General features: G+C 38.5%; 1 protein-coding gene and 1 long non-coding RNA gene across 3 annotated transcripts; one reads left to right on the forward strand and one right to left on the reverse strand.

The window, feature by feature from the left end:
- On the forward strand, positions 1-24,397 carry LOC143890123 (E3 ubiquitin-protein ligase PRT1-like). Of its 2 annotated transcripts, none has more exons than XM_077394682.1 (8): positions 1-172; positions 1,511-1,539; positions 1,623-1,802; positions 2,018-2,089; positions 2,513-2,761; positions 2,870-3,073; positions 16,575-16,696; positions 23,733-24,397. In XM_077394682.1, the coding sequence occupies exons 1-8, from the start codon at positions 51-53 to the stop codon at positions 24,009-24,011; spliced, it is 1,257 nt and encodes a 418-aa protein (XP_077250797.1). In that variant the 5' UTR covers positions 1-50; the 3' UTR covers positions 24,012-24,397. The 2 variants fall into 2 exon arrangements, with proteins under 2 accessions (XP_077250797.1, XP_077250798.1); XM_077394683.1 differs by having other exon boundaries at positions 2,513-2,659.
- On the reverse strand, positions 20,363-21,276 carry LOC143890124 (uncharacterized). Its single transcript, XR_013255126.1, has 2 exons — positions 20,861-21,276; positions 20,363-20,715 (listed from the first exon to the last, which is right to left on the reverse strand). It is a non-coding gene; the product is annotated as an uncharacterized LOC143890124 (long non-coding RNA).
- Positions 24,398-25,066: the final 669 nt, after the last annotated feature.

Raw genomic sequence — 25,066 nt, forward strand, 5'->3', positions numbered from 1 at the left:
TATCTCTTCCCCATATATTTTTTTTCTAGGGTTTCGTCTCGTCCTACTCTATGGACGGAAAGGAAGAACCTTTTAATTCCCCTCGATCTACAATGGAAGATCAAACCCTAGATTCGTGCGACGGAAACGCAGACGAAGAATTCCCTGAATCCTTTCGTTGTTGCGTCTGCCTGTAAATCTTCTCAACTTCTATTCGTAGATATTCTCTTTCACTATTCGAAATCTATTTTCTAATCAATCTTTTTCTTTTTCTTTTTTCGGTTTTGAGAAAGAAATGGTGTTAGCGATTTGTCTGATTCTTTAGTCCACGTTTGGATACTCACAAGATTTAGATTTGGATTTCTCACATTTGCGGTTGAGATTTGGAACGGGATCGGATCTTTCGATTTCCAAATCAGCTACAACTCAACTCAACTAAGCCTTTGTCCCAAACTAGTTGGGTCAGCTAATGAATCCTTTAGAAAATTTTCATGAATAAGGTGAAAGAATCTACCTGGGTCGAATTGACTAAGTCTAATCCTGACACTAGTTGGGTTCGTCTACATGCATCATTTTCTTACATTCTCTCCTATCAAAGGTTATGTTCTCGGTTATGTTCCTAGCCATCAAGTCTTTTCTCACTGTTTCTACCCAAGTTGTTTTTTGTCTGCCCTTTCCTCTTTGTACTCCATCAGCTTGGCACGAGTCATTTATTCTCACTGGAGCACAAGTCACTTAAGTGATGCTCTCTCATCTCCTCAATTGGTGCCACCGCCAACTTTTTACGGATGTCTTCATCCGCTACACTCATCTATGCTACACTCATCTTATGCACTTGCTGCTTTTTGGTGGCCTAACATTCTGAGCCGTATAGCATGACTGGCTGTCTTATAAAACTTTCCCTTCAACTTGGTAGGTATTTTATGGTCGCACAGAATTCTTGAAGCATGCTTCCACTTCAACTAACCTGCTCTTATTCTGTGGTTAACATCCTCTTCAATCTCTCCTTCCAAATCAGCTACAACAGTGAAAATAAATAAATAAATCTGATTTTCAAATCTTTTCTGCGGGACACTATTTGTGGCAATTACCTTAACCCTTGCTACTCCCCGATCTTGCAGCAGCAACAGCATGACATTACTCCTTCCCTCCCTCCCTCCCTCTTACTACATGAGCATGAGGATGATTGATGTATTTTGTATCCAAAACTCAAATCCAAATACAAAAACATGAGGTATCCAAACGTGGCCTTAGGGGTTTTTCTGCTGAATTAATTCGTATGTTTGGATTTGGTGTTTGTTTTCGCATGACAGTGGCAGCTTTTAGCTGCAATTATTTATTTTCTGTACTTGTTTGGAAACACAGTAAATCTTACTTTTACAGTTCTACTTGGCAAAATCTTATCGAGATTTCTAGGCAGATTGTGTCTTTTATTTTTGGTTTCATTTTTTGGAGAGATCATATGTTCTCTACCTTTTTTTTGGGGGGGTTTAATAATCTATGTAAATGTGATATTTGTTTGATGTTGCAGAGATTTGCTCTACAAGCCAGTTGTACTTGGTAAGAAGCCATTGCCGACACCATATATTTTAGAATTTATATAGTCCACAGTGCTAATCTTATATCTGTTCTGATCATTGCAGCATGTGGGCACATTTCATGTTTCTGGTGTGTTCATATATCTATGAGTTGTTCTCGTGAGTCTCACTGTCCCATGTGTAGACACCCATTTCTTCATTTCCCTAGTATCTGTCAATTGCTCCACTTCTTACTACTAAAAATGTTCACCGTGGCTTACAAGAGAAGAGAAAGGGAAGTTATAGGTGAGCTTTTCTTTTATCAGTATTGCAAATTTTCATCAAAATATAATCGAGAACTGATTGTTCATCCCTATGAGCTTTCAGGCTACTGGCATCTATATCATCATTAGCATGCTCTTGATTAACTTCTATTAGTTATAATTTTTCATTGCCTTGGGTCAGTATTGTTAGTAATTATTCAACTTGGATTGCTGACTTGCTGTTAGTGCATGTTTCAGAGGAAGAAAAGAAACACGGCAATTTCTCGCCCCAGTTTGGGGATCTTTTAACAACAGAGAGGCTACATACTGGTAATAACCCTGGTACTTTTCTAAGGGGCCGTTTGGATAACGTCATTTTAAAATCTTGGATTTTTACAAAATCTAGGATTGGAGAAAGCTTTATTATTCAAGCTAGGATTTTAAAATAGGCTGTTTGGATAACATACCGTAATTTTTATGGTTTTGAAAATGAGAGGGAGGGAGGGAGGGAGGGAGGGAGGAAGTTTTTTCGAATCCCTTATTTAGAAATCTCTGGTTGCGAGAGAAATTTTCAAAACCTGGTTTTCTTATGATTTGTGGATTACAAAATCCAAGATTTTAGCTATCCAAACACAAGTTTCAAGCTAAAATGTGGATTTTATAATCCTAGATTCTAAAATCCCCATATCCAAACGGCCCCTAAACATTTATCTGCTGTATCTTTTTTCACAGGTTGATTCGTTTTTTCTACAGAGAAAAGTAAGGATCGTACGGTTGTCGAGCCTGTAGATTGTGACACTAGTCCTGATATTGTCACGATGGTTCATGAAGGATCTTATGTGGAGAAGTCTGAAGACAATGGAAATGCAGTTTCCGAAGGAAACACTATTCCAGAAAATGGTATAGAGAATGAATTTTGTAATCAAATTTCTGTCACCAATGTGTTGTGTGCTGCATGCAAGCAGCTTCTCTTCCAACCTGCAGTGCTTAATTGTGGTCATGGTGAGCTTTTTCACTCAGTTAGCCATGGCACCTGTTTGGAGTTTGTATGCTGTTCATGTCAGCAAAAAATCTTTGATATTTTCTTATTCTGAGTATCTTTTGGTACAGTATATTGTAAGCCGTGTATAACCACCTCAGTAGATGAAATTCTTAAATGTCAAGAGTGTCAGAGTTTGCATCCTGGAGGGCTCCCAAAAGTATGCTTGGAGCTTAATGATTTCTTGGAGAAACAATTTCCCAATGAATATGAACTTAGAAGGGAGGCACTTCAGCTCAAACAAGTACATAATCGACAAGAGAGTCTAACTGAATGTAAGTTTTTATTGTCATTTGCATTTCTTGTCTGAATTAATATTGGTTTCGTGGTTTGTTGAGACTTTAGTGGTTTGTTTTGACATCATGTGGACACCACTGTCCCGTCAAATCCTTCTCTCTCTATCCTCTGTTTTCAATTGACTTACCTTTTTTTTTAGAACTTTGAGCTTTCTTGTATGACTACCTAACTTTCCAATTGGCCATTTTCATTCAGTGTTCATGATGAAATGGGTTTTGTAAACCCCAAATGAGTAGAAGAGAAGTTGCACAAAAATTAAGGTCTACAAGAGAAGAACTCCTACTTCAAACAAATCAAATCGATAAATTGGGTTGAGGATCTACACTTCCTATTGAATCCAAACTCAAACGAGGAATGATAACCAATTTTGGTAGTAAGGTATCACATGAATACAAGGGCAAAAGGATATCCTAAGTGTCATTCCTGTTCTTGTGGTGAAATTTCTTGTGGAGTTTTGCAATGGATAGAAACACATGCTGATTTGCAAAAGTAGGACATCAGATTTCACAAAAGTATGCCTTCTTTGTGTTGGAGATTTTGTCAAATAATCTATTTAGGAATTTTCTATTAATATTTAACAATAATCAATCAAAAAAATTAAAATATATAGATCAAGAAAAGGTTAGAAATAGCCTGTGTAATGGATAGAGGCACGTAAAAAATGACGCTCTCTTTAGAGTCAAAACGCCCCTGTTTGCCCTGGGTTCACCGGCTTTTGGCTCCCAAGATTCAACCATCCTTTAGGGTCTCTTCCGTACAGGGAATTGATCCCACGAACTCGTCATGCCCGTATGGCAAACATCAATAAAGTAATGAAGGATACAAATATGTTAAAACTAAGAATCTGATGTAGGGATTTTTCTAGGAAGGAAGATGGTGCATCCTCAAGAAGAAATCGTCAGAGATGGGAGAGTAAGAAAACGTTCAAGAGTCTTCTTTCTAAGGGAGAGGTGGATGAGATAATATAGGCAATGAATCCCTAAAATCTCTCCCACTACCCTTAACGTTTCACATTCACTAATTCTCTCTAATGTTTTTTCCCACATTAATAGCAAAACTGTTTTCACTTTCTAAAATTAAATACAAATTTTAAATTTGTAAATCAGTTATAACAATCCCCCACATGATTTAAAAATTAAAATATACAGGCAAACGACTTTCCTATGCAATGGGTGCATGTGTCTTCCGGACTTGAACATACACTTAGTGTTAGCAAGTTTCCATCTGAAGGAGCCGTAGTGAATTAAGTCTTGAACTAGATCCTTGAGTCCAGACTTCATCTTACAACACACATGGTATTGGAAATTATTGAGTTGTAGTCGGTTTGGCCCTTTACGGTCATGAGCCCATATCTTGTTTCATGAGTGTCTTTAGGGAGTAGCCCAGCTACCCACAGCAGCGACCTTACTACCACACTCACATAGGTGAGTCCTCCAACGGTGCTCTATGACCTACACCCTGCAGAATTCTGCCTCGGACTGATTAAGAGATATACTCATCCTAAAACCGTCATAGTATCGAGCACTGTCACCATAGGAATGAGACTAGGGAATACTCCTCATAATATTCAGTGCTCCTCCTAGCCACCCTACAACTTTGTTTTTACCCATTGAACCTCCTGCATGGGATCTCCAATCTCAGAGGTTGGGTGTCCACTGCGGTGACTACTTTATGGGCTTCAGTCTCATTCCCCTCGATGATATATCACTAGCCTTCACGCTATCCTTTTGTTTTGCTTTCAGACCTTATAAGGTCTAAAGCCAATTCTCTTTATAAGAGTACTCAGTAGTGTCTAAAACACCCTTTCGCGTTACTACTTTATGGGCTTCAGTCTCATTTCCCTCGATGATATATCACTAGCCTTCACGCTAGTCCTTTTGTTTTACTTTCAGGCCTTATAAGGTCTAAAGCCAATTCTCTTTAAAAGAGTACTCAGTAGTGTCTAAAACACCCTTTCGCATTATGTTTGTGCCAATCATATATTCATCAAGAATCACCCATGATATGAGTATGCCAATCATATAATTACATCATGATTATGCCAAACTATCATGATTATGCTCAAAACATAATATCAAGTCTATAGAAATGCAAAGAACATCAAGTCAAATGCATTGTTAGATACTTCAACAAATCTATATGTTGTAATTCATCAACTGCTCATATGTTATTAATCATAAAATAATATCAGGTGCCCCCACATTCTTGAGCAGTTACCCCCACACTTGAGCAATTAGGGGTCATGATAATTTATTCAATTTGTTGTGTGCTAAAGATATCTCCACACAATTCATAGAAGAAGAAGTATTGCATGTCACAATATAATCAACTGTTGACCCAACAACAATGAAGCTTTGATAGGAAATGACATCAAAAGTTTTAAGGTAACTGTACCCAAGGTGATCAATACATGTTTATGACATAAAGATGAGCAAGCATAAACTTCTCACGAATATAGAAGCAAGCTAGTTATCAAATAGGGCATGGAAGTCTTCTCATATTTAGAACAAAGAATTACAGATAGTATCTAACATATGAAAAACTACAAATCTGCATTACTGCCAATAAAATGAAGAGAATCCAATTCATGAACCATTTTTTTGTTTTTTTTTTTGGGTTCAAAATTTGTGAGCAATCAGCTAGCAAGTCTGCAACTACAATGTTAGGCTTCTTGAGTTTTCTAGTCTAGCTATTATTTATGTGTTGATTTTTTTTAAAAATAAAATGTGTAATTTTAAATGAGGCCACCACCAACCAAGTGCCAATAATGCTAGCTTAGTCTGCCGGCATTGCAAGGCCATGAGATTTGCATATCACCACCTATGTGTCCCATATGTACCATGTACCTGTGATCAGATATATAATATATTGATTTTATGGACCCGACTTTGATTGGTTGATCCTAGCTCTTCATTCATCAACCCTAGTTTAGGGTTCTGGCAAGAAAATCTCTATCATGGATCTTTGTAGTCCTTTTTCTTACAGTTGGGATTTCCATTCCAAAATAAGAAATATGCACAGACCATGTGCTGGAAAATCAAGCTAAGTATAAGGAAAGAAGATATTCTCTTACTAATTATTTTATTAGTAATCAAGAAAATGCATCATGCTGATTGGTAGATGACAACATTATGCAATTAAATATCCACCATGGGCTCTTTTATTTGTCTAAGTTTGGATATTTAGTTATAGGGTATTTTCGTAATTCTTCAGGAAGAAATAGGCATTTTTCGTTATTAGGGAAGGGATAATGAAAAATCTTTGTTGATAGCGAGGCTAAGAGCAAGGCAACGGAGTATTAGAACCACTAAAAAGTCTTCGACCGTTTCGGAAAATGACCGAAACCGGTGGCTATCGGAGATTTTATCGGAAACGTGCCGATCTTGGTGAAGAGAAGGTTGATTGGGCCAGATCTGTTCCACAAGGTAAAATGAGATCCAGCGGCACTAATAAGACTGCCGGAAAAAGGTGAACATGGGGCGGAAAATGACGAACCGAGGTTCCAATACACGGTTCTCTGAAGCTTTAAATGGAGCTTTGGCTGGGACAGTGATGGCCGCCAAAAATGATGAGAAATGAATACGTTTAATAGATGACAGTGACAGAAGATGTTGCCATATATATGGCCTATTAAACGACATCTTCAACAGCCCTACTGCAAATTCTAATTTGCGCACTGTATTAAAATGTGCAAGTGCAAAAACAACGTCTTTTAGCGGGGGTGTCAGTATCAAAAGCGAGGATGATGGCATAAAACCATTACCCATCAATTATGGAAATGCTCCTTCTTTTTGTATTGGGTGCCATTATCAATCAATAGCATATGGGTTTTAAGATAATTTCACAAAGATAGCAGACAAAGAAAACGGATACTCTTTTTTCTTATGACTCTTGACAAACTGCGGCCGGAAGGATCGAATTCGACATTGGGGGGTTTCGCATATCTCCTTGCTTTAGAAGCTAAGAGGGAAAGGAAAGCAAAAGAGCCATGGGACGACGGTTCTATTGCGAAGGAAAATACAGAGAAAATAGAGGAGAGGAAGTGATGCAGATAATAGGCCAATAAGTGGCATATATGCCCATTATGATTTATTTTCCATGTTATTTAGTTAGAGGCTTTTATTTTTCATGTTATTTAGAATTAGAAAGTTTAGTCTTTTAGGAATTCTTATTTTAGAAGGTTTCTATCTTTTAGGTTGTTAATTGCCTATTTATAGGCCTCTTTACAGCTTATTTTGTAACTTTTGATGATTATTGATATTGAATAAAGATTCTTCTCCCTCTAATTCTGGTTTTCTTCTTCTCTCTTCTGATTTATTCTCTTCTCTCCCTAATTTTGTCTATTCTTCTGGTTATTTTCGTCTCTTCTTCCCCTATTCTTCTAATTCTATCCCCTTTGTCTATTTCTCTTCCCTTTCCTCAATTTTTCTTCACGGTGCTGTATCAATTTGGTATCAGAGCAAAGTTCCAAGACTACGAAGATTGAACCGCAACTTCCGATCGTGCCGCGAAGCCTCCAAAGATCTATCCGAATTTTTGCCTCAAGCCCAGCACGCTGATCAAGGTTCTTTCTTAGCCGAACAACTCTCGGACAAGCAATCAGCCCACGTTTCACGTTTTCAAAGATCCAAGCAATCAGCCCCTTCCTCCCAACCCCTGAAATCCTTCTCAGAGGAAACCCAAACCCTCAGCCGCATCTTCAACATATCAGCCCGAACCCTAACCTGCTAACTCACACCCAGGCCCTCTTGAACAGATCTGAAATACCTTCTTTCTTTACATTAAACCCTAACCACAAGCTCATCTTCCACACCCAAAACCACCTTCAACTGACCGTTCAAGATCCCAACAGGGACCACCTTTGTTTCCTTGAATCGCCCATCTTGGGATCTTCCTGCCGCTTTCCTTCTGCTGGCCATATCCTTCCGGCCAGCAACTTGCGTGAGGAAGGAGGATTAATCAACTTTCCTATTGTGTAGCTTATCTAAGAGAGGTAAGTTCTTTTGATAGGTGATAACTTAGGTAACAAATTATAAAGCAGAAGAGAAGGAAAGCTAGCCTGCATCCGTTCATAGCCTGCCTCACTACGTCTCTTTGTCTCCTTGCCACTTGCCTTTTAAGTTTCATTACTTGGTAACCTACGATTGTAGGTAACCAAGAGACAAGTCTCCAGTATTTTACCTATTCAGTGCCTATACTTGTCATTCAAAAGGAAACGAGAAAAAGGTACGAAACCCACTTCCTTTTGCTTTCTCTGTGAGAAGATATATTCTACCCCCCCCCAAAAAAAGGCTATTGCCATATATGTATGTGGAGCCCATTACCTACCTTAAAGTTGTACGTAACTTAGGCAACTCATTACGTTACCTATTAGTTACAGTAACTTGCACAATAAGTTTTCCCAAAAGGACAATTGTAGTTAATTTCATCACCCCCTTTCTTTACTTGACCATCCCCCTCTTGCTGTTTCTTTAAATATTTCAACGGAACTTATGTGACTAGCAAGTCACGTGAGTGCAGATCACCAAAAAAACAAAAAAACAAAAGGAAAATAGAGTGAGGCTAGCAACCCCCAATTCTCCCCTATGCACCCCTTTCCTTTTAGAAATACCAACTAAGACCCCTCTTTTTACCTTTAGGCACCCCTCCCAATAATCTCACAAAAAAAATAAAAAAATTAGAAAAAGGGAAAAAGAAAGAAAAAGAAAGAGAAATTCCTCTCTCTACTTTCTCTCTCTACCCCATCTCATTCTCTCCTCACCCGAGCCGTTTCTGCTCAAAATTGGGTTTCGCCATCAACACGAAAGTTGTTTATGACAACTTTTAGAGCGCATCCAGCCTATTTTCAGCAGCGGACAACCGTCTTCACCACAGTTTCAGGAGCCATCTCAGCCGTTGATCACGCCACTTCTTCCAATCATCAGCTTTAACACATTCGATTTCAGATCCGCGACAGACGTTGTGCTTCTTTCGACATGGCAGACAGATCAGACACTTGATTTCAGTTTTCGACATCGATCCCTATGCCTCTACCATTTATTTCATATTTTGATGGGTACGACGAAAGCTATTGGAATGGATGCACTCCCTTTAGCTATTATGAGGATACATGTTTACAGTGGATTGATGCTCTAGACGCATATCATGAGTACAATGGCCATGCCCACCAAGCGACTATCTACTGGGCTAAAGAAACTGTGCGACAACAAGCCCGATGCTCATGGGACCACATGGAAACGTACTGTCGTAGAAGAAGCGAGCCTCCAATTTGTCGTTGGAAGGATGTTCGTGATTTTTTATGACTCTTTATACGCTCCACTATTTACGGAGATTGAAGCACGAAGAAGTCGCTCGACGAGAAGAAGCAGCAGCCCGTCGTGCACGCGAAGCTAAAATTCAAGCTGAGAATTTAGAGCGTCGCATGCGTGAGTCAGATATGCAGAGCCGCTCCACTACTTCATCCGTCTTACCCGTTGTTGATTTTCTTACGGGTCAAGATGCTAGTATTGATGAGATCATTGATGTTGAGCCTTTGATTCCATCAGATGTGAATCTATGAGATGGACGATTCAGAGTTAGAGACTCAATTGATTGCTGATATCGACATCGTTGCGCATGATGCTTCTGAGATTTCTGCCGCACCGATTGCCGATCATCTAGAGAGTGAGCTTCACTTTTCTGAGGCAGATCCACGTGAGGCCGATCCATGGCCTGAGTCCGAGCCGAGTGACCAGATCGTTGAGGCATTACTAGAGCATACACAGCATGAGCTGATCAGTGAGGATGCCCATTCCATATCATTACATGAGCACACTGATAGCATTGCTTCTCCAGTAGATTCCCCAATCGAGATGATTATGGAGGTCGAGCCCACCGATTTCAGTGCACAAGATGACCATCTTGTTGCTGATCATGGATTGATACTGTCCATAGCTGTTTTGCCGATCCAGGAAGAGTACATTGCGATCTTCCTAGCTAGTTTACTTCTCCAGCGCAGATTCTGTTCGTATCAGTCTACGTGGGCACCTTCTTCCCTCTTCTTCCGCCGACCTTGCAGATGCTTCTCCCGATTGTCTTGAGCGTTAGACATTATAATTGCTTCCGTCGGATTACGCGTTCTACTACTTCAGTGGATTGTTTACATTTTTGACCCAGGTGGACTAGAACTCGAGGTCGAGTTCTTTTCAAGCGGGGGAGAATGATGCAGATAAAAGTCCAATAAGTGGCATATTTGCCCATTATGATTTATTTTCCATGTTTTTTAGTTTTTAGGCTTTTATTTTTCATGTTATTTAGAATTAGGAAGTTTAATCTTTTAGGAATTCTTATTTTAGAAGGTTTCTATCTTTTAGGTTGTTAATTGCCTATTTATAGGCCTCTTTACAGCTTATTTTGTAACTTTTGATGATTATTGATATTGAATAAATATTCTTCTCCCTCTAATTCTGGTTTTCTTCTTCTCTCTTCTGATTTATTCTCTTCTCTCCCTAATTTCGTCTATTCTTCTCGTTATTTTCGTCTCTTCTTCCCCTATTCTTCTAATTCTATCCCCTTTCGTCTATTTCTCTTCCCTTTCCTCAATTTTTCTTCACAGTGCTGCATCAGGAAGGAGTTTCGTAGTGAAAAATCAGCTACCTAGATGTTTTTTTAATTTATATTTTACCTACCTTTTTGCAATAAACTAAATATTTCCATAGTCAATCGACAACCATACTGGATTGAGAAAGTTAATTCACAGAATTAAAATTCAATGTTAAATCAAAATAGAAGGCATCCATAACACAACATTGCCCCCACAATTAGCAGCCCATAAAAAAGACAATCAAAAGACAAACTTAAAAGAGTTGTTGTGCAAATCTGTGTTTCTCACAAATTAAAGTTAACAGAAAATTCCCTAGTGATTTTGACTCTAAAATTATTGGAGATTTTGTCAAATAATCTATTTAGGAATTTTCTATTAATATTTAATATTAGATCTAACCATAATCAATCAAAATAATTAAATATATAGATCAAGAAAATGTTAGAAATAGCCTGTGTAATGGATAGAGGCACGTCAAAAATGACGCTCTCTTTAGAGACAAAATGTTCCTGTCTGTACTGGGTTCACCGGTGTTTGGCTCCCAAGATTCAATCATCCTTCAGGGTCTCTTCCGTGCAGGGAATTGATCTCACGAACTCGTCATGCCCGTATCGCAAACATCAATAAAGTAATGAAGGATACAAATATGTGAAAATCAAGAATCTGATGTAGGGGTTTTTCCAAGAAGGAAGATGGTGCATCCTCAAGAAGAAATTGTCAGAGATGGGAGAGTAAGAAAACATTCAAGAGTCTTCCTTCTAAGGGAAGAGGTGGATGAGATAATATAGGAAATGAATCCCTAAAATCTCTCCCATTACCCTTAACGCTTCACATTTACTAATTCTCTCTAACGTTTTTTTTTTCCACATTAATAGCAAAACCGTTTTCATTTTCTGAAATTAAATAAAAGCTTCAAATTTGTAAATCAGTTATAACACTTTAAGCCATTATTTTTATTTTGGGGTTTCTTGGGTTTAATTCTTTTTTTTTTATTGAACAAGTGAAATTTTGTACATAAAAGCATGCCAAAGCAAAACAAAGTACAAGAACTAATAAAATGGAAACAAAAGACTAACTACAAATTTGGCATCTCCTGCCTAACGTCCAAACTAGAACAATAAACACTAAGTAGTTTCCTTCACGATGAATACAGGGGAAAAATAACATATATTCCCCAAAATATCAAAGGTCTCTCTAACCAAAGACCTGAACTTCCACTGGGGAGGGCTTTTCGTTTTTGATAAGGAACACTATGTCTCACTTTGATTACCAACTATACACCTCCCATCAAAGTTTTACGTACTCCATCCATCTTCTAGGAGAACCCAAACATCTTGTTGCCCGCTAGAGGGAGATAACTGTGCCCTAATTTAGATCCAATTACATATAATGTCGTGTAGAGCTTCCCCATTTAAGTCCTGAAAATCTGATGAGGACTTTGTCTTCTTTCTACTCCAACTAACTCAGTTCTGTTGATTGGTTGAGGAAGACGAGGTCAGTCAGTAGGCCATGTTACTAGTCCATGTTACTGGGGTACGACATGGGTGCAGAACAAGTATAACATGGAGACAACTTTTAAACTTCTAAAGTGTTGGACACTGCTGTAAGCATAATGTATATTTTATAGGTTTTGGGTAACACAGTAGTTTTATTTCTTAACAATCACTTCTTTGCAGCTTATCAAGGTTGGTGAGGAGTTTCACATTCAATCCCGTTTGTTAGGTATTCAGGCCATAAGATGTGATTTAGTCTTAGGTTTAGATTTGGTGTGTGGACTGGTTTTATTTTTCTTTGTTTGGTGCTTTATTTAGTGTTTTAATTCATGTTTTATTAGTCCTAGATGTGGGTGATGACCACATCAACATATCACCTATTACCGATGGCCAACCACCCTAAACCCACGCCCAAACACATCTAGAGGTACCTTATATACAATTGGTTCCCTACCTGGCCCACCACGTAAAGCCCTTAACCCACCATATAACCTTATTGACCCTCCACCATGACTCACCCCTTTAACATTTAAAGCCTATCTTATATCTTATTGGCCACTCCATGGCCCACTACTTAAACCCAAGCCTTACATCTAATAACACCCCCCCACCTCAAAAAATATAAAATAAAAAAGAAATCTAAAACTAGTTTTAAGAACCGTTTGGAAAATAATTCCCTCTTCCCTACCTCTCTTTGGCGCCGCCGCCTCCTCTTCTCTTCTTCCTTTCTTCTTTTTACTCTTTACACCCCTATACTCCTTTCTCACTGTTGAACTTGCACCTGTTTCCAATTACAATAGGATTGTACCAAGGATCAGCTCTAAGCCCTTATCCTTTTATGCTAGTTATGGATGAACTTACGGAGGGTATCTAGGATGAGGTGCTGTGGTGTACGTTATTTGCAGATGACATAATATTAATTGACGAAACTAAAGCAAGAGTTAATGCTAAATTAGAGTTATAGAGAGCTACTTTGGAATCCAAAGGTTTTAGACTGAGTAGGACTAAGACAGAGTATATGGAGTGCAACTTTAGTAATGTAAGGAGGCAGGGCGAGGATGTAGTAAATATGACTGGACAAGAGGTACCTAAGAGGGATGTCTTTCGCTATCTTGGTTCAACCCTACTTAAGGAAGGAAAGATTGAGTTGAGTATTCCCCCTCTTCCCTCTTTTCCCTCACCTTATCTCCTGGCCAGGGTATGCAAACGACGCCCCTTGTTCTCCTCCCTTTCTTTCTCTTGCAGCCACCAAGAACTCACGACTGTGAGTTCTTCCAGCGCCCCCCCCCCCCCCCCCCCCCCCCTCCTACTCCTCGTCTCTTTCCCTTTGCCATTCCCTTTTTGTACTTCTCTAGACCAGCACTATCTCTTGGCTGTAATCTCTCCTTTCCCTCCCCTTTTTCTTATCTATATCCCTTTCTGCTCTCCCTCTCTATTTTTCTTTGTCTTTGCTGAGACCAGCCGCTTCCTTCTCTCTCTCTCTCTCTCTCTCTCTCTCTCTCTCTCTCTCTCTCTCTTCTATTTCGCATCCTAATCCCATAGTTCCCTTCTCCTTTGATTCCTTTATCCTTTCTTTTATTTTCCCCTATATAATCTCCAATCTTTCTCCCCGTTCTTTACACCTCCGATGTAACCTCTCCGCATACCCGTTACTTTGTTATCCCATTACCCTGATTCCCTTACCTATTGTCACTCCCTAGCCACTACTAGATCTTGTTGAGCCATAGACAGGTGTATTTGTTAGATCTGATATTTGTGATACATTATTTGAGAGCTGATTTATTTATATTAGCTAACTGTTTTGTTTATGGACTTGATGTATGGATCCTGCTTGGGCTGAATTTCTATTTGATAAATGAATTCAATGGTTATGCTTTCCTACAAAAACCTCATGTATAACTGGTGGCGCCTACGTGGCGGAGAAGTTGTCTAGTGGTCAAAGGGAAAGAAAGTCAGATTTGTTATCATAAAACTAAAGGGTGTTTCCCTCGTTTGATGGAAACATATCCACAATAGGAGAGCGTAAAGAGGAAAGACTAAGATTGATAAGTGGGCGAGATGAAGGAAAATATGAAAAGTAAATACGTGTCATCTGACTTTAGGGCCACACTCTACTAAAGAATTTTGGGCCTTAAACAAAGAGCGAGGGAATCGCTAGAAGAGTTTCTTCTCTTGGCAACCCCCAATGTGTTAGTTAAAGATGAAGAGCAAGTGATCGCTCAATATATCAACGCGCTGCACTTTCAGCCTCATGTGTCGGTTTTCCTTCACATTCTTCTCAGTACTGATGATGCCTTCTGATTGACACTAAAAGCCGAGTAAATGGCCTATTGCTCTTAGCGAAGGGACACTAACGGAGGCTCCTCTAGTTCAAGCATTAGAGATCTTGTGGCTAATCGTTTGAACTTTGTTCTCTCTTTGAAGAGCACTACCACGGGACCTCCTATAGGTGAGGCAAACGCGGGGCGTGGGCCTGTAGTACCGTAGTTACCGGAAACTTCCTATTTAGATGGGAAGCTCGCTTCCCCCAAAACTTGCTTCGGAAGCAAAATTTTCTTGCTTCCCAAATTTAGGGGAAGCGCACTTAGACGCTTCCTATGCTTTTTCTTTTTATTAAGAGTACACTTCCTATTTAGGTTATTATATATTTCTAAAAGAATATTTTCTCCTATCAATAATGAATTAATGATGGAGTGTATTTAAAAATTGAAAGCTCATCTTAAGTTTCAAATGAAATTTATTTGGATCTTTTTTCAAAAATGTAAACATTAAATGTACATGAATAAAACATGTGAAACTGTAACTTTCTAAATCTTGTAATTCTAATTAGTCATAGACTCAGTCTTCTTTTCTACTTGTAATCCTTACCTATATTAACCCTTCTTGTTCACTTCTTTCTATTTAACCTGTTGATATTTTCAACACATTACTTTTTATAACTATATTATTATGTAAAAAATAAAATTTTAGGTTTTATTAAAATATTTTGGCAAATCCATGAATCGTTCTTTTGGAGATTTGCCGAATCCAACACTCAACACCCGTATTGTATTCCGATGCTCGTACCCATACTAATGCAACATAGGGTATTTGTTTTGTCATTGTATTTTTTTTAAAAAACAAACTTGAAAATTGTCATTGTATTTTTTTTTTTTTTTGCATTAATCAATTTTATGTTTTGCCTGATCAAGGGAAAGGGAAACTTCCGCATGCTTCAATTAAATTTGTTCACCAAGAAACTATTTTGCAATTCTTTTCCTACAGAAGTTTTTATTATTATTAAGGCTTGTTTACACTTGGAATCCTCTGAAGTTTTAGTGTTTGTGAAACTATTTTACTTGGCTATTAATGTTCAAGACATAATTTCTAAAATGAAATCGATACTGCTTATTATTATGCCACTTACCATAATATCCGTTCATCTTTTGAATTTGTAAGTAGACGTAGAGTACTCAAGATGACTTTTGCAGTGACCTCTGTAATTTCTTAAAATATTGAAACTGGCTTCCAGTCAGTTGGTTCCATTGACACTTTATATGGAATGTGTTGGGGCTGATTGGACTCCATCTCACTTGAAAATTTCGTTCTTCAGCTAAAAATGCATGATTATGCAACTTGTATTTTGTTAACAGGAACAGTATCATGTGGCATATCAGCTCTTATATATCTGCAATTGTTACTTCCACGAATAAGTAAATACACTATAGCTTATTTCCTTCTTCGGCTGTATTGGTGGCAGTGTTTAAAATTGCGGAGGTGTGGCTGAGGTATCCAGACCTCTTGTGTGGCGAGGAGCAGGCCTTGAGGTGTGAGACGTAAGCCTCATGACACAAGTGGAAGAAATGGTAAAACATGGGGTTCTTATTCACACGTCACTACACCAACTTGATGAGAGAGATCCATTGTAACTCCAAGGGCTTAAAATTGTAACTTCCAATTTTGTTGAGTGGATGCAAACAAACAGGGAAAATGTCATGTTACAAACCATGAGATCTAGAAAGTGGAAAATGGGAAAATGCCTCCAATTGGCTCAATGAACCCATCACAATTTTTATTTTTACACCATTTACCCCCAAGTGCTTACAGGGGCATAGAAGTAGAATGATTAAAAAAAGAATTAAAAATTATTTTGATGAAGTTCTCGTTAGGGATTTATCTTGATTGATATGCTTTTGCCTCACCATTTGAGGTGTACGCCGTGTGAGCATTACTTTTCACCTGTATGCCTTAGAGGCACATTTTTCTATGCCTCAAACATCATGGCGTTTGTAGCAGTTATTTGAGATTGATATTTTACTAAGCCATCTACCTCGATAATATTTTCTTTAGCTAAATGATTGTATAAAAACCGGCATATGACTTGGTCTGAGTTTGCTATTTACCGAAAATGATGTGTGCTTGTAGGTTCCGGGCAAGATGGAAAACAAGGAGCCAAATCATTGCAATGGCCTATCAGTTATGATTTCTCATCATGGGACAGACATGCAGGAAAAATTAATTTTGGAGTTGGTTGTGATGGATGCGGGGTAAATTCTTTCGTGTCTGTCATTTTGTGCTCACACAACAATGCTCTTCTTTCTAACGCATAGGCTTGATTGACTAACCTGCAAGGGACTCAATTATATATATATATATATATATATATATATATATATATATATATATATATATATATATAGAGGAAAAGGATTGTACACTCGAGCGTACCAAGCTTATGGTACGCTTGAGTGCCCAATCACATGGGTCCCACATTTTTTGCGGTGATCCAAAGCATTCATTTGCAAGGCCCTATCATAGATAAGGTGTGTACCAAAAATCAGCTCAATTGAATCATCCTAACCCCTCCAAAAGTGGAGGGCAAAAATGGGCAGATTTGTGGTCTGTCCATTTTGCCCTCCACAAATGGATGGTTTAGGATGATCCTATGGAGCTCATTTTTGGTACACACCCCATCTATGTAAGGGCCTTTCAAATGAATGCTTTGGATCATCCTAACAAAGTGAGCCCACATGTGATTGGGCACTCGAGCGTACCATAAGCTTGGTACGCTCGAGCATACAATCCTTTTCCTTATATATATATATATATAATATATATATATATATATATATATATATATATATATATATATATAGAGAGAGAGAGAGAGAGAGAGAGAGAGAGAGAGAGAGAGAGAGAGAGAACATTTCCTACACACTTGTGTAGGTAAGTTACCTACACACTACCTTAAAATACAGTGGGGGCCCACATTGTTTGGGTGATCCAAACCATTCATTTGAATGGTCCTCACATAAATAGGGTGTCCACAAAAAATCAGATCCATAGGATCATCCTAACCCTACGATTTGTGGAGGTAAAATGGACGTGTATAAACCTTCACAAATTAGTCCATTTTTTGCCTCCATAGTTTGAATGGTTAGGATGCTGATTTTTTTTGGACACCCTATCTATGTGAGGACCATTCAAATGAATGGTTTGGATCACCCAAACAATGTGGGTCCCCACTGTATTTTAAGGTAGTGTGTAGGTAACTTACCTACACAAGTGTGTAGGAAATGTTCTCTCATATATATATATATATATATATATATATATATATATATATATATATATATATATATATATCGGAAAAGTGACCGTACTCGGTCGAGTAGATAAGCTTATCTACTTGGTTGAGCTAAAAACAGTGGGGGCCCAAATTGTTTGGGTGATCCAAGCCATTCATTTGAAAGGCCCTTTACCTACATAGGGTGTCTAAAAAAAAATCAGATCCTTAGGATCATCCTAACCCATCCAAATGCGGAGGGAAAAATGGACAGACACAGTTTATCCACAAATCTGCCCATTTTCCCTCCACTATTGGATGGGTTAGGATGATCCTATGGGGCTGATTTTTTGTGGACACCCTATCTAGGTAAGGACCTTTCAAATGAATTGTTTGGATCACCCAAAAAATGTGGACCCCACTGTTTTTAGCTGACCGAGTAGATAAGCTTATCTACTCGACCGAGTACGCTCACTTTTCCCTATATATATATATATATATATATATATATATATATTGTGTGTGTGCAGCTGCACAGATAAGCTATCTGTGCATGGCTGCACAAACCATGGGGGGCCACATTTTCAGGGGGATCCAAAGCATTCATTTGGAAGGCCCTTCCATGGATAGGGTGTGTACCAAAAATCAGCCCTATAGGATCATCCTAACCCTACCATTTGTGGAGGGAAAAAATGGGCAGAAACAATGTCTGTCCATTTTCCCCTCCAACTTTGATTGGGTTAGGATGATCCTATAAGGCTGATTTTTGGTACACACCCTTTCCATGGAAGGGCCTTCCAAATGAATGCTTTGGATCCCCCAAAAAATGTGGCCCCCACTATGGTTTGTGCAACCATGCACATATAGCTTATTTGTGCAACTGCACACAAACCATTTCCTCTCTCTCTCTCTCTCTCTCTATATATATATATATATATATATATATATAGTTCCTGCGCTCGAGCTAAGATAGCTTATCTGCGCTCGAGTGCAGGAAACAAGGGTGGGCCCACAAGCATTCATCTGAAAGGCCCCATCATGAATGGGGGTTTGTACCGAAACTCAGCTCTATTGGATCATCTTAGGGTGTCTATTTGTGGGTGAGAAAATGGACAGATACTGTATGTCCACAAATCTGCCCATTTTTTCACCCAACAAATGTAAGGGTTAGGTTGATCCAATGGAGCTGATTTTTGTTACACACCCCATACACGATGGGGCCTTTCAAATGAATGCTTAAGATCACTCAAAAAATGTGGGCCCACCATGTTCCCTGCACTCGAGCGCAGATAGCTCGAGTGCAAAAATAGGGGCGGGCCCACATTGTTGGGGGGATCCAAAGCATTCATTTGGAAGGCCCTTTCATGGATAGGGTGTCCACCAAAAATCACCTCCATTGGATCATCTTAGGATGTCCATTTGTGGGGTGAAAAAATGGGCAGATTAGTGGACAAACAGTATCTATCCATTTTCACCCTCACAAATGGTCACCCTATGATGATCCAATGCAGCTAATTTTTGGTACACACCCCATCCACGATGGAGCCTTTCAAATGAATGTTTAGGATCACCCCAACAATGTGGCCCCACACTTGTTTTCTGCACTCAAGCGCAGATAAGCTATCTGCGCTCGAGCGCATAAACCCTTCTCTCTCTCTCTCTCCCTCTCTCTCTCTCTCTCTCTCTCTACACACACACACACACGTAAAACACCCCGTGCACCGGGCAACCAATAAAAAAAGAAATGAATCATATTGAAATTTATTAAATATGGATTACTATCTAGGTTTACCATAAAGTCCAATTACTTACGAACTAACAATGCATTGACAAAATCATGCACAACAGAAAATTGCATAGATAATGAGAAGAAAATTTGAGCGTTTTTTTAGCAAGAGAAGAGTAGGTAGATAAATGGGTACTTGAGAGTCATTTGGAAATCATGTTATAGAACCAATTAATGGAAAAAGAAATTTATCTGCAATTGTTTTTCCTATAACAACATTGAAAAACAACGACAATTTCAGTCCAAATTTGTGATAAAAAGAATAGCCTAAATTTCTTAGTAAAAAAAAGAAAGAATAAAGTAAACGGATATCAAATAGAAACATGAATTTCTCTGTTCAGCCCATATTCATCATAAACAAAATGTTTAAGATGAATGATGGCAGAAACACATAACGTACTTGTGAAGATGGCAAAGATGAAATGAAAATAGAGTAAACCATAAAAGCAAGATTCTGTTTGTTTTAAGAGAATTTAAAGGATACTTCAGTTTATAACTGTGTTTGGGACTCCACCCTTAATGTATCATTTAGTAACTAAAATCCCCTTTTTTATCACAGGCAATTTACGAAGAGAACCTCTATATTAAAAATTGAATCACACATATCTTTGATTGATAACAATGAGCTAAAAAAAATAGAGACTTGTTGGTCAATTTTAAAAATTTAAAGTAGTTTCTGTAAGGAATATGAATCATAGTATTACACCCTTACTTAAAGCCTTTGTCCATCCAGTAAGGATTTAGTAGTCTGAATCCATACCAAGCTGGCAACCTCTCTGCGATATCAATTGCCATTGTGATCTTAGTTCTTAGCTCCGAGATACCAATTAGCCACCTAAAGAATAATAAGTACAACTAAAAGATTTAAACTTTAAAAAAGATCCTCGTTGTTATTACTTCACAACCCAACTGGGAGGGATGGCAAAAGCATCTAAAAGAGAAAAGGATGAGCTTGAAACACATAAAACCTAGTGGGGATTAGAAGAGTGAGAACTTAAGATTACAAACATAAAGAAGTATATATGTTACCACAGCTAGAATTCATAGAGACCTTGTCTCAAACATGTGATGGGTTGAGACTTTCCAAGCAGGACATCAACAATGAGCAGTAATGGCAATCCAACTGCTCTGGGCGTGCCAATCTGCTTAGCTCAATCGAAGACCCCCAATCTCGATTTTCAGCTTCGATCGTAAATATTGAACAAATCGAAACCCTAAACACGAAACATTACACAAGAAAATCAAAATGTAAAGGGAAGCTACATATAAATTTCAAATAATAAGGACCAAAAGTGATTCTAATTCGAAGAGAAAGCAAAGGGGAAAACAAAGGGTAAAAAATTGGACGCTTCTGAGTACCTTAAAGATAGAATCTCCTTGTGTTCCGAGAATGCGTGGAAGAAGAAATTCACTTCGTGAAGAAAAAAGACCACTCCCATGCATCCTAAAATAAAAAATTCCAGTATTCTTTCAATCTGAGAGCTCTAGAAACCCTTGAAGACTTCATAGATTTTGCCTTTTTCTTTCATTTCGACTGCTCCATTGAGATTTTTTCCAGGGAAAATAAGAAAACGTAACAACGCGAGGATGAAAATATAAGAGAGGGAGGGAGGGGTTTGAGAATGGAGGTAGTGGCTGGTGGAGAGGGTTTTGATTTAGGGTTTAGTGATTGGGAAGGCATGGAAGAGAAAGGGATAGAGGCTTCTCGAGACATCTCGGTCATTGACACGCGAAACGGCAGTTGCAGAACGCGGAGAGAGAGATGTGTGGAGAGGGCAATCTCGACGCCTAATGCACCGGGATTGGATGCGTATTTTGTGTTTTAAAGTTGCAGAGGACTGTCGAGAAATGGGTCAAATTACACATGTCAGCCTACTAGATTTTTCGAAAGAAATAAAAAAAATTCCAGAACTTACAGAGAGAGAGAGATGGAACGAAAGGGGGTTTTGGATACATACGCCCCTTTCTCGAGAGAGAAGAGGGCACGTGGGTGAGCGAGGGTGGATGCCATACGTGGAAAAATCAAGGCCTCTTTCTTTTCTTGTGTTAATAGAGACAAAAAAGGAAAAATATCTCTGGAACGACTTGACACATTAAATTCATAGATATAGATAAATAAAAAAGGGAAAATATCTCTGGAACGACCTTGACGTGTTAAATTGCAAAAATTCAGTCTTTTTCTCCCAAGGGTAAGGCTATTGAAAGGACAAAACTACCCCTATGAAAGGGATGGATAGATATATGGCAAGAGCATTAAACGGTAAAAAACAACCACACTGACGTGTTAAATTCATAGAGTTTACAAGTAAATCAGAAAAACCTAGCCTTTTTATATATGGCAAGAGCATTAAACGGTAAAAAACAACATCGTTGACGTATTAAATTCATAGAGTTTACAAGTAAATCAGAAAAACCCAGCCTTTTATATATGGCAAGAGCATTAAACGGTAAAAAACAACCACGTTGACGTATTAAATTCATAGAGTTTACAAATAAATAAATAAAACCCAGCCTTTTCTCTTCTGCTATATAGCATATAGATATATTAAAGGAGCTGATATTTGAGAAAAAGACAGTTATGCTGAAAATATCATTTACTTTAACCTGATAACTGTTATCCTAACATGCAGACATGATGGCTAGCATTCAGTGGTTGCTGTGTCACTGTTGCTTGGGGGGGAAGAGAGATCTGTCCTTTCTAAACTGGGAAAAAGAGATATCTACCATTTCTCTTGATACTTTATATATATATAGAGGAGTAAGAGTGTGCGGTCGAGGGCCTAAACACATGGGTCCCACATTTTTTGTAGTGATCAAAACCATTCATTTGCAAGGCCCTATCATAGATAAGGTGTGTACAAAAAATCAGCTCCATTGGATCATCCTAACCCCTCCAAAAGTGGACGGCAAAAATGGGCAGATTTGTGCCAAACGGTGTCTGTCCATTTTGCCCTTCACTTTTGGATGGGTTAGGATGATCCTATGGAGCTGATTTTTTGTACACACCCTATCTATGATGGGGTCTTGCAAATGAATGCTTTGGGCCATCCTAACAATGTGGGCCCACATGAGTTTTTGGCCCTCGACCGCACCTAAGCTTGGTGCGGTCGAGCGCACACTCTTATTCCTCATATATATATAGAAATGGTTTGTGTGCAGCTGCACAGATAAGTTATCTGTGCATGGCTGCACAAACCATGGTGGGGGCCACATTTTTTGGGGAATCCAAAGCATTCATTTGGAAGGCCCTTCCATGGATAAGGTATGTACCAAAAATCAGCCCTTTAGGATCATCCTAACCCTGCCATTTGTGGAGGGAAAAAATGGGCAGAAACAGTGTCTTTCCATTTTCCCCTCCAACTTTGATTGGGTTAGGTTGATCCTATAGGGCTGATTTTGGTACACACCCTATCCATGGAAGGGCCTTCCAAATGAATGCTTTGGAATCCCCCAAAAAATGTGGCCCCCACTATGGTTTGTGCAGCCATGCACAGATAGCTTATCTGTGCAGCTGCACACAAACCATTTTCTCACACACACACACACACAGATATATATATATATATATATATATATATATATATATATATATATATATATATATATATAGGGACTTGTTTGAGTTAGGCCGAGTTCGACTCAAATTGAGTCGGGAGAGGTTACACACACACACACACACACAATGATATCAGCTCTCCATTATTTTGATAAGATGCACGCAGCATCTTGTCGTTTAGTATTTAAAGGTCTTATAAGATCTTTTTGAGAACCGTAAAATCCTTCTGACAGCCCTTTAAATGCTAGATGATAAGATGCTCCGTGCATCTTATCAAAACATTGGAGTTTTGATATCATTGAGAGAGAGAGAGATTTCTCATTGACGGTGAGATCATGTATAATTTCAGTATCTGTATTCAGATTGGAAGCTAGAAAATCAGGTTCCTCAACCTTGGATTTTCCACCTTCTGATCGTGGTTTTTGAATACGGTAACTTCAGACTTTTTAATATGAACAAACATATCCCAAGAGCTGACAAGTTAATGATATACTTGCCAATATAGGAAGTTAAGGGGTATTTTCTACATTCTCTCTCTCTCTCTCTTTTTTGAATGGCACATTTTTCCCCACCTCAGCCATCTTAGTCACATAATCACCTGAAATTACAGGTAGTACAGAACATCTTTGACATAAACGAGCAAATGAATTCAACAATTTGGATTTGTCTATGCAGATGTTTCCAATAATTGGGAAGCGGTACAAATGCAAAGATTGTGTGGAGAAAATTGGTTTCGACCTTTGTGAAGGGTGCTATAATACTCAATCCAAGCTTCCAGGACGATTCAATCAGAAACACATACCTGATCACACATTTGTACTTGTTCAGCGGGATCGACCAGTGCCACCGGTTGATATGCCTCGTCACTCCTTACGGATAGTGTCAACGCATAATGATTCTTCTGTTTACTCTCTAGTTCCAGAGGACCCAGTAAACACTGATTCTACTATATGAAACAGCAAGTAAAGTCGGAGGTATATTGGTGCTCATTCCTCATTATGTCTGAGGCATTCACGTACTACCAGGGAGATGATTTCGCACTTCAAACTTCAGGAATATCACAGCTAAAACTTCTGTTGGTATTACGGTCAGAAAGTACATAGAAAAGTTTTACTTCACTGTCATTTGAATAAACTAGATCGACTTGCATTGGATTCTCAACTTTCTTACTAAAAGGATCTTGTGTCCGCAAGATCTGTTTAATCTGTTGAAGGATCAAACTTCAAAAAACAAAAGGTGAAGAAAGTTGGTGAAGAGGGTTTTCTTGAGTGTTTTATGCCTAAAGAAAATAAGGTATCTTAAAATTTTGAATGCCTATTAGTTTAAATCTCATTCCAGAAGCTTGCTTACTCATTTGACTGTAAGTTCAATTCTGTGTCTTTCCTTAATCTTTCCATTTTTGACAAGTCAAGGTACTTATTAGAAACTGCCTATACCCAATTAGCTATATCATCTGCGAACTAGTCACATGTATTGATATAAATCTGAAGAATAAAATTAGAAGTGGAAGAACCAGAAATAGAAAAGAAAAGAAGTGGAATGAAAGAGTAGATGAAGAACAAGGAGAGATGGTGATGAAGACACTGGGAGAGGGAGAGAAATGTGCGATCCCCAAAACTAAGTAAAACAATCCATCAAGGTCTACAGGTCCAAAGATGATGGCATCTGAATGATACAAGACACATGTACAAAAAACTCTTCAAATAGGTCTAAAGATGATAGCATCTGAATGATGCATGACAATTATACAAAAATTCTCTAAAATTACAATACGCATACAAACCCTATTGTTCACTATTTAAACCTTTGGAGACAGATAAAACCCTATGGTGCTAGGGTTTCTAGTTCCATTGATCGGTGCACGTTGATGCTCGCCTGTGAATCTCGCCTGTGAATATTCCGAAGATCATTAGTGGATATCATTCGCGCAGGGCATATTTTTATATCCGATTTTATCAGTCCAGCAACATTGTGAGAAATATTTACCATTGGAATCTCATTGTTTAGCA

The sequence above is a fragment of the Tasmannia lanceolata genome, unplaced genomic scaffold (genome assembly GCF_043159265.1).
Source record: "Tasmannia lanceolata isolate RefF3 unplaced genomic scaffold, GAP_Taslan_0.1 ptg000013l, whole genome shotgun sequence".
Taxonomy (NCBI): Eukaryota; Viridiplantae; Streptophyta; class Magnoliopsida; order Canellales; family Winteraceae; genus Tasmannia; species Tasmannia lanceolata.

Bases quoted from the DNA above. Each gene is read 5' to 3' on its own strand.
- LOC143890123 (XM_077394682.1), top strand. From the start codon at position 51: ATGGACGGAAAGGAAGAACCTTTTAATTCCCCTCGATCTACAATGGAA. The intron at 173-1,510 runs GTAAATCTTCTC...TTGATGTTGCAG, and splicing joins TTTCGTTGTTGCGTCTGCCT to AGATTTGCTCTACAAGCCAG. The intron at 2,090-2,512 runs GTAATAACCCTG...TTTTTTCTACAG, and splicing joins AACAGAGAGGCTACATACTG to AGAAAAGTAAGGATCGTACG.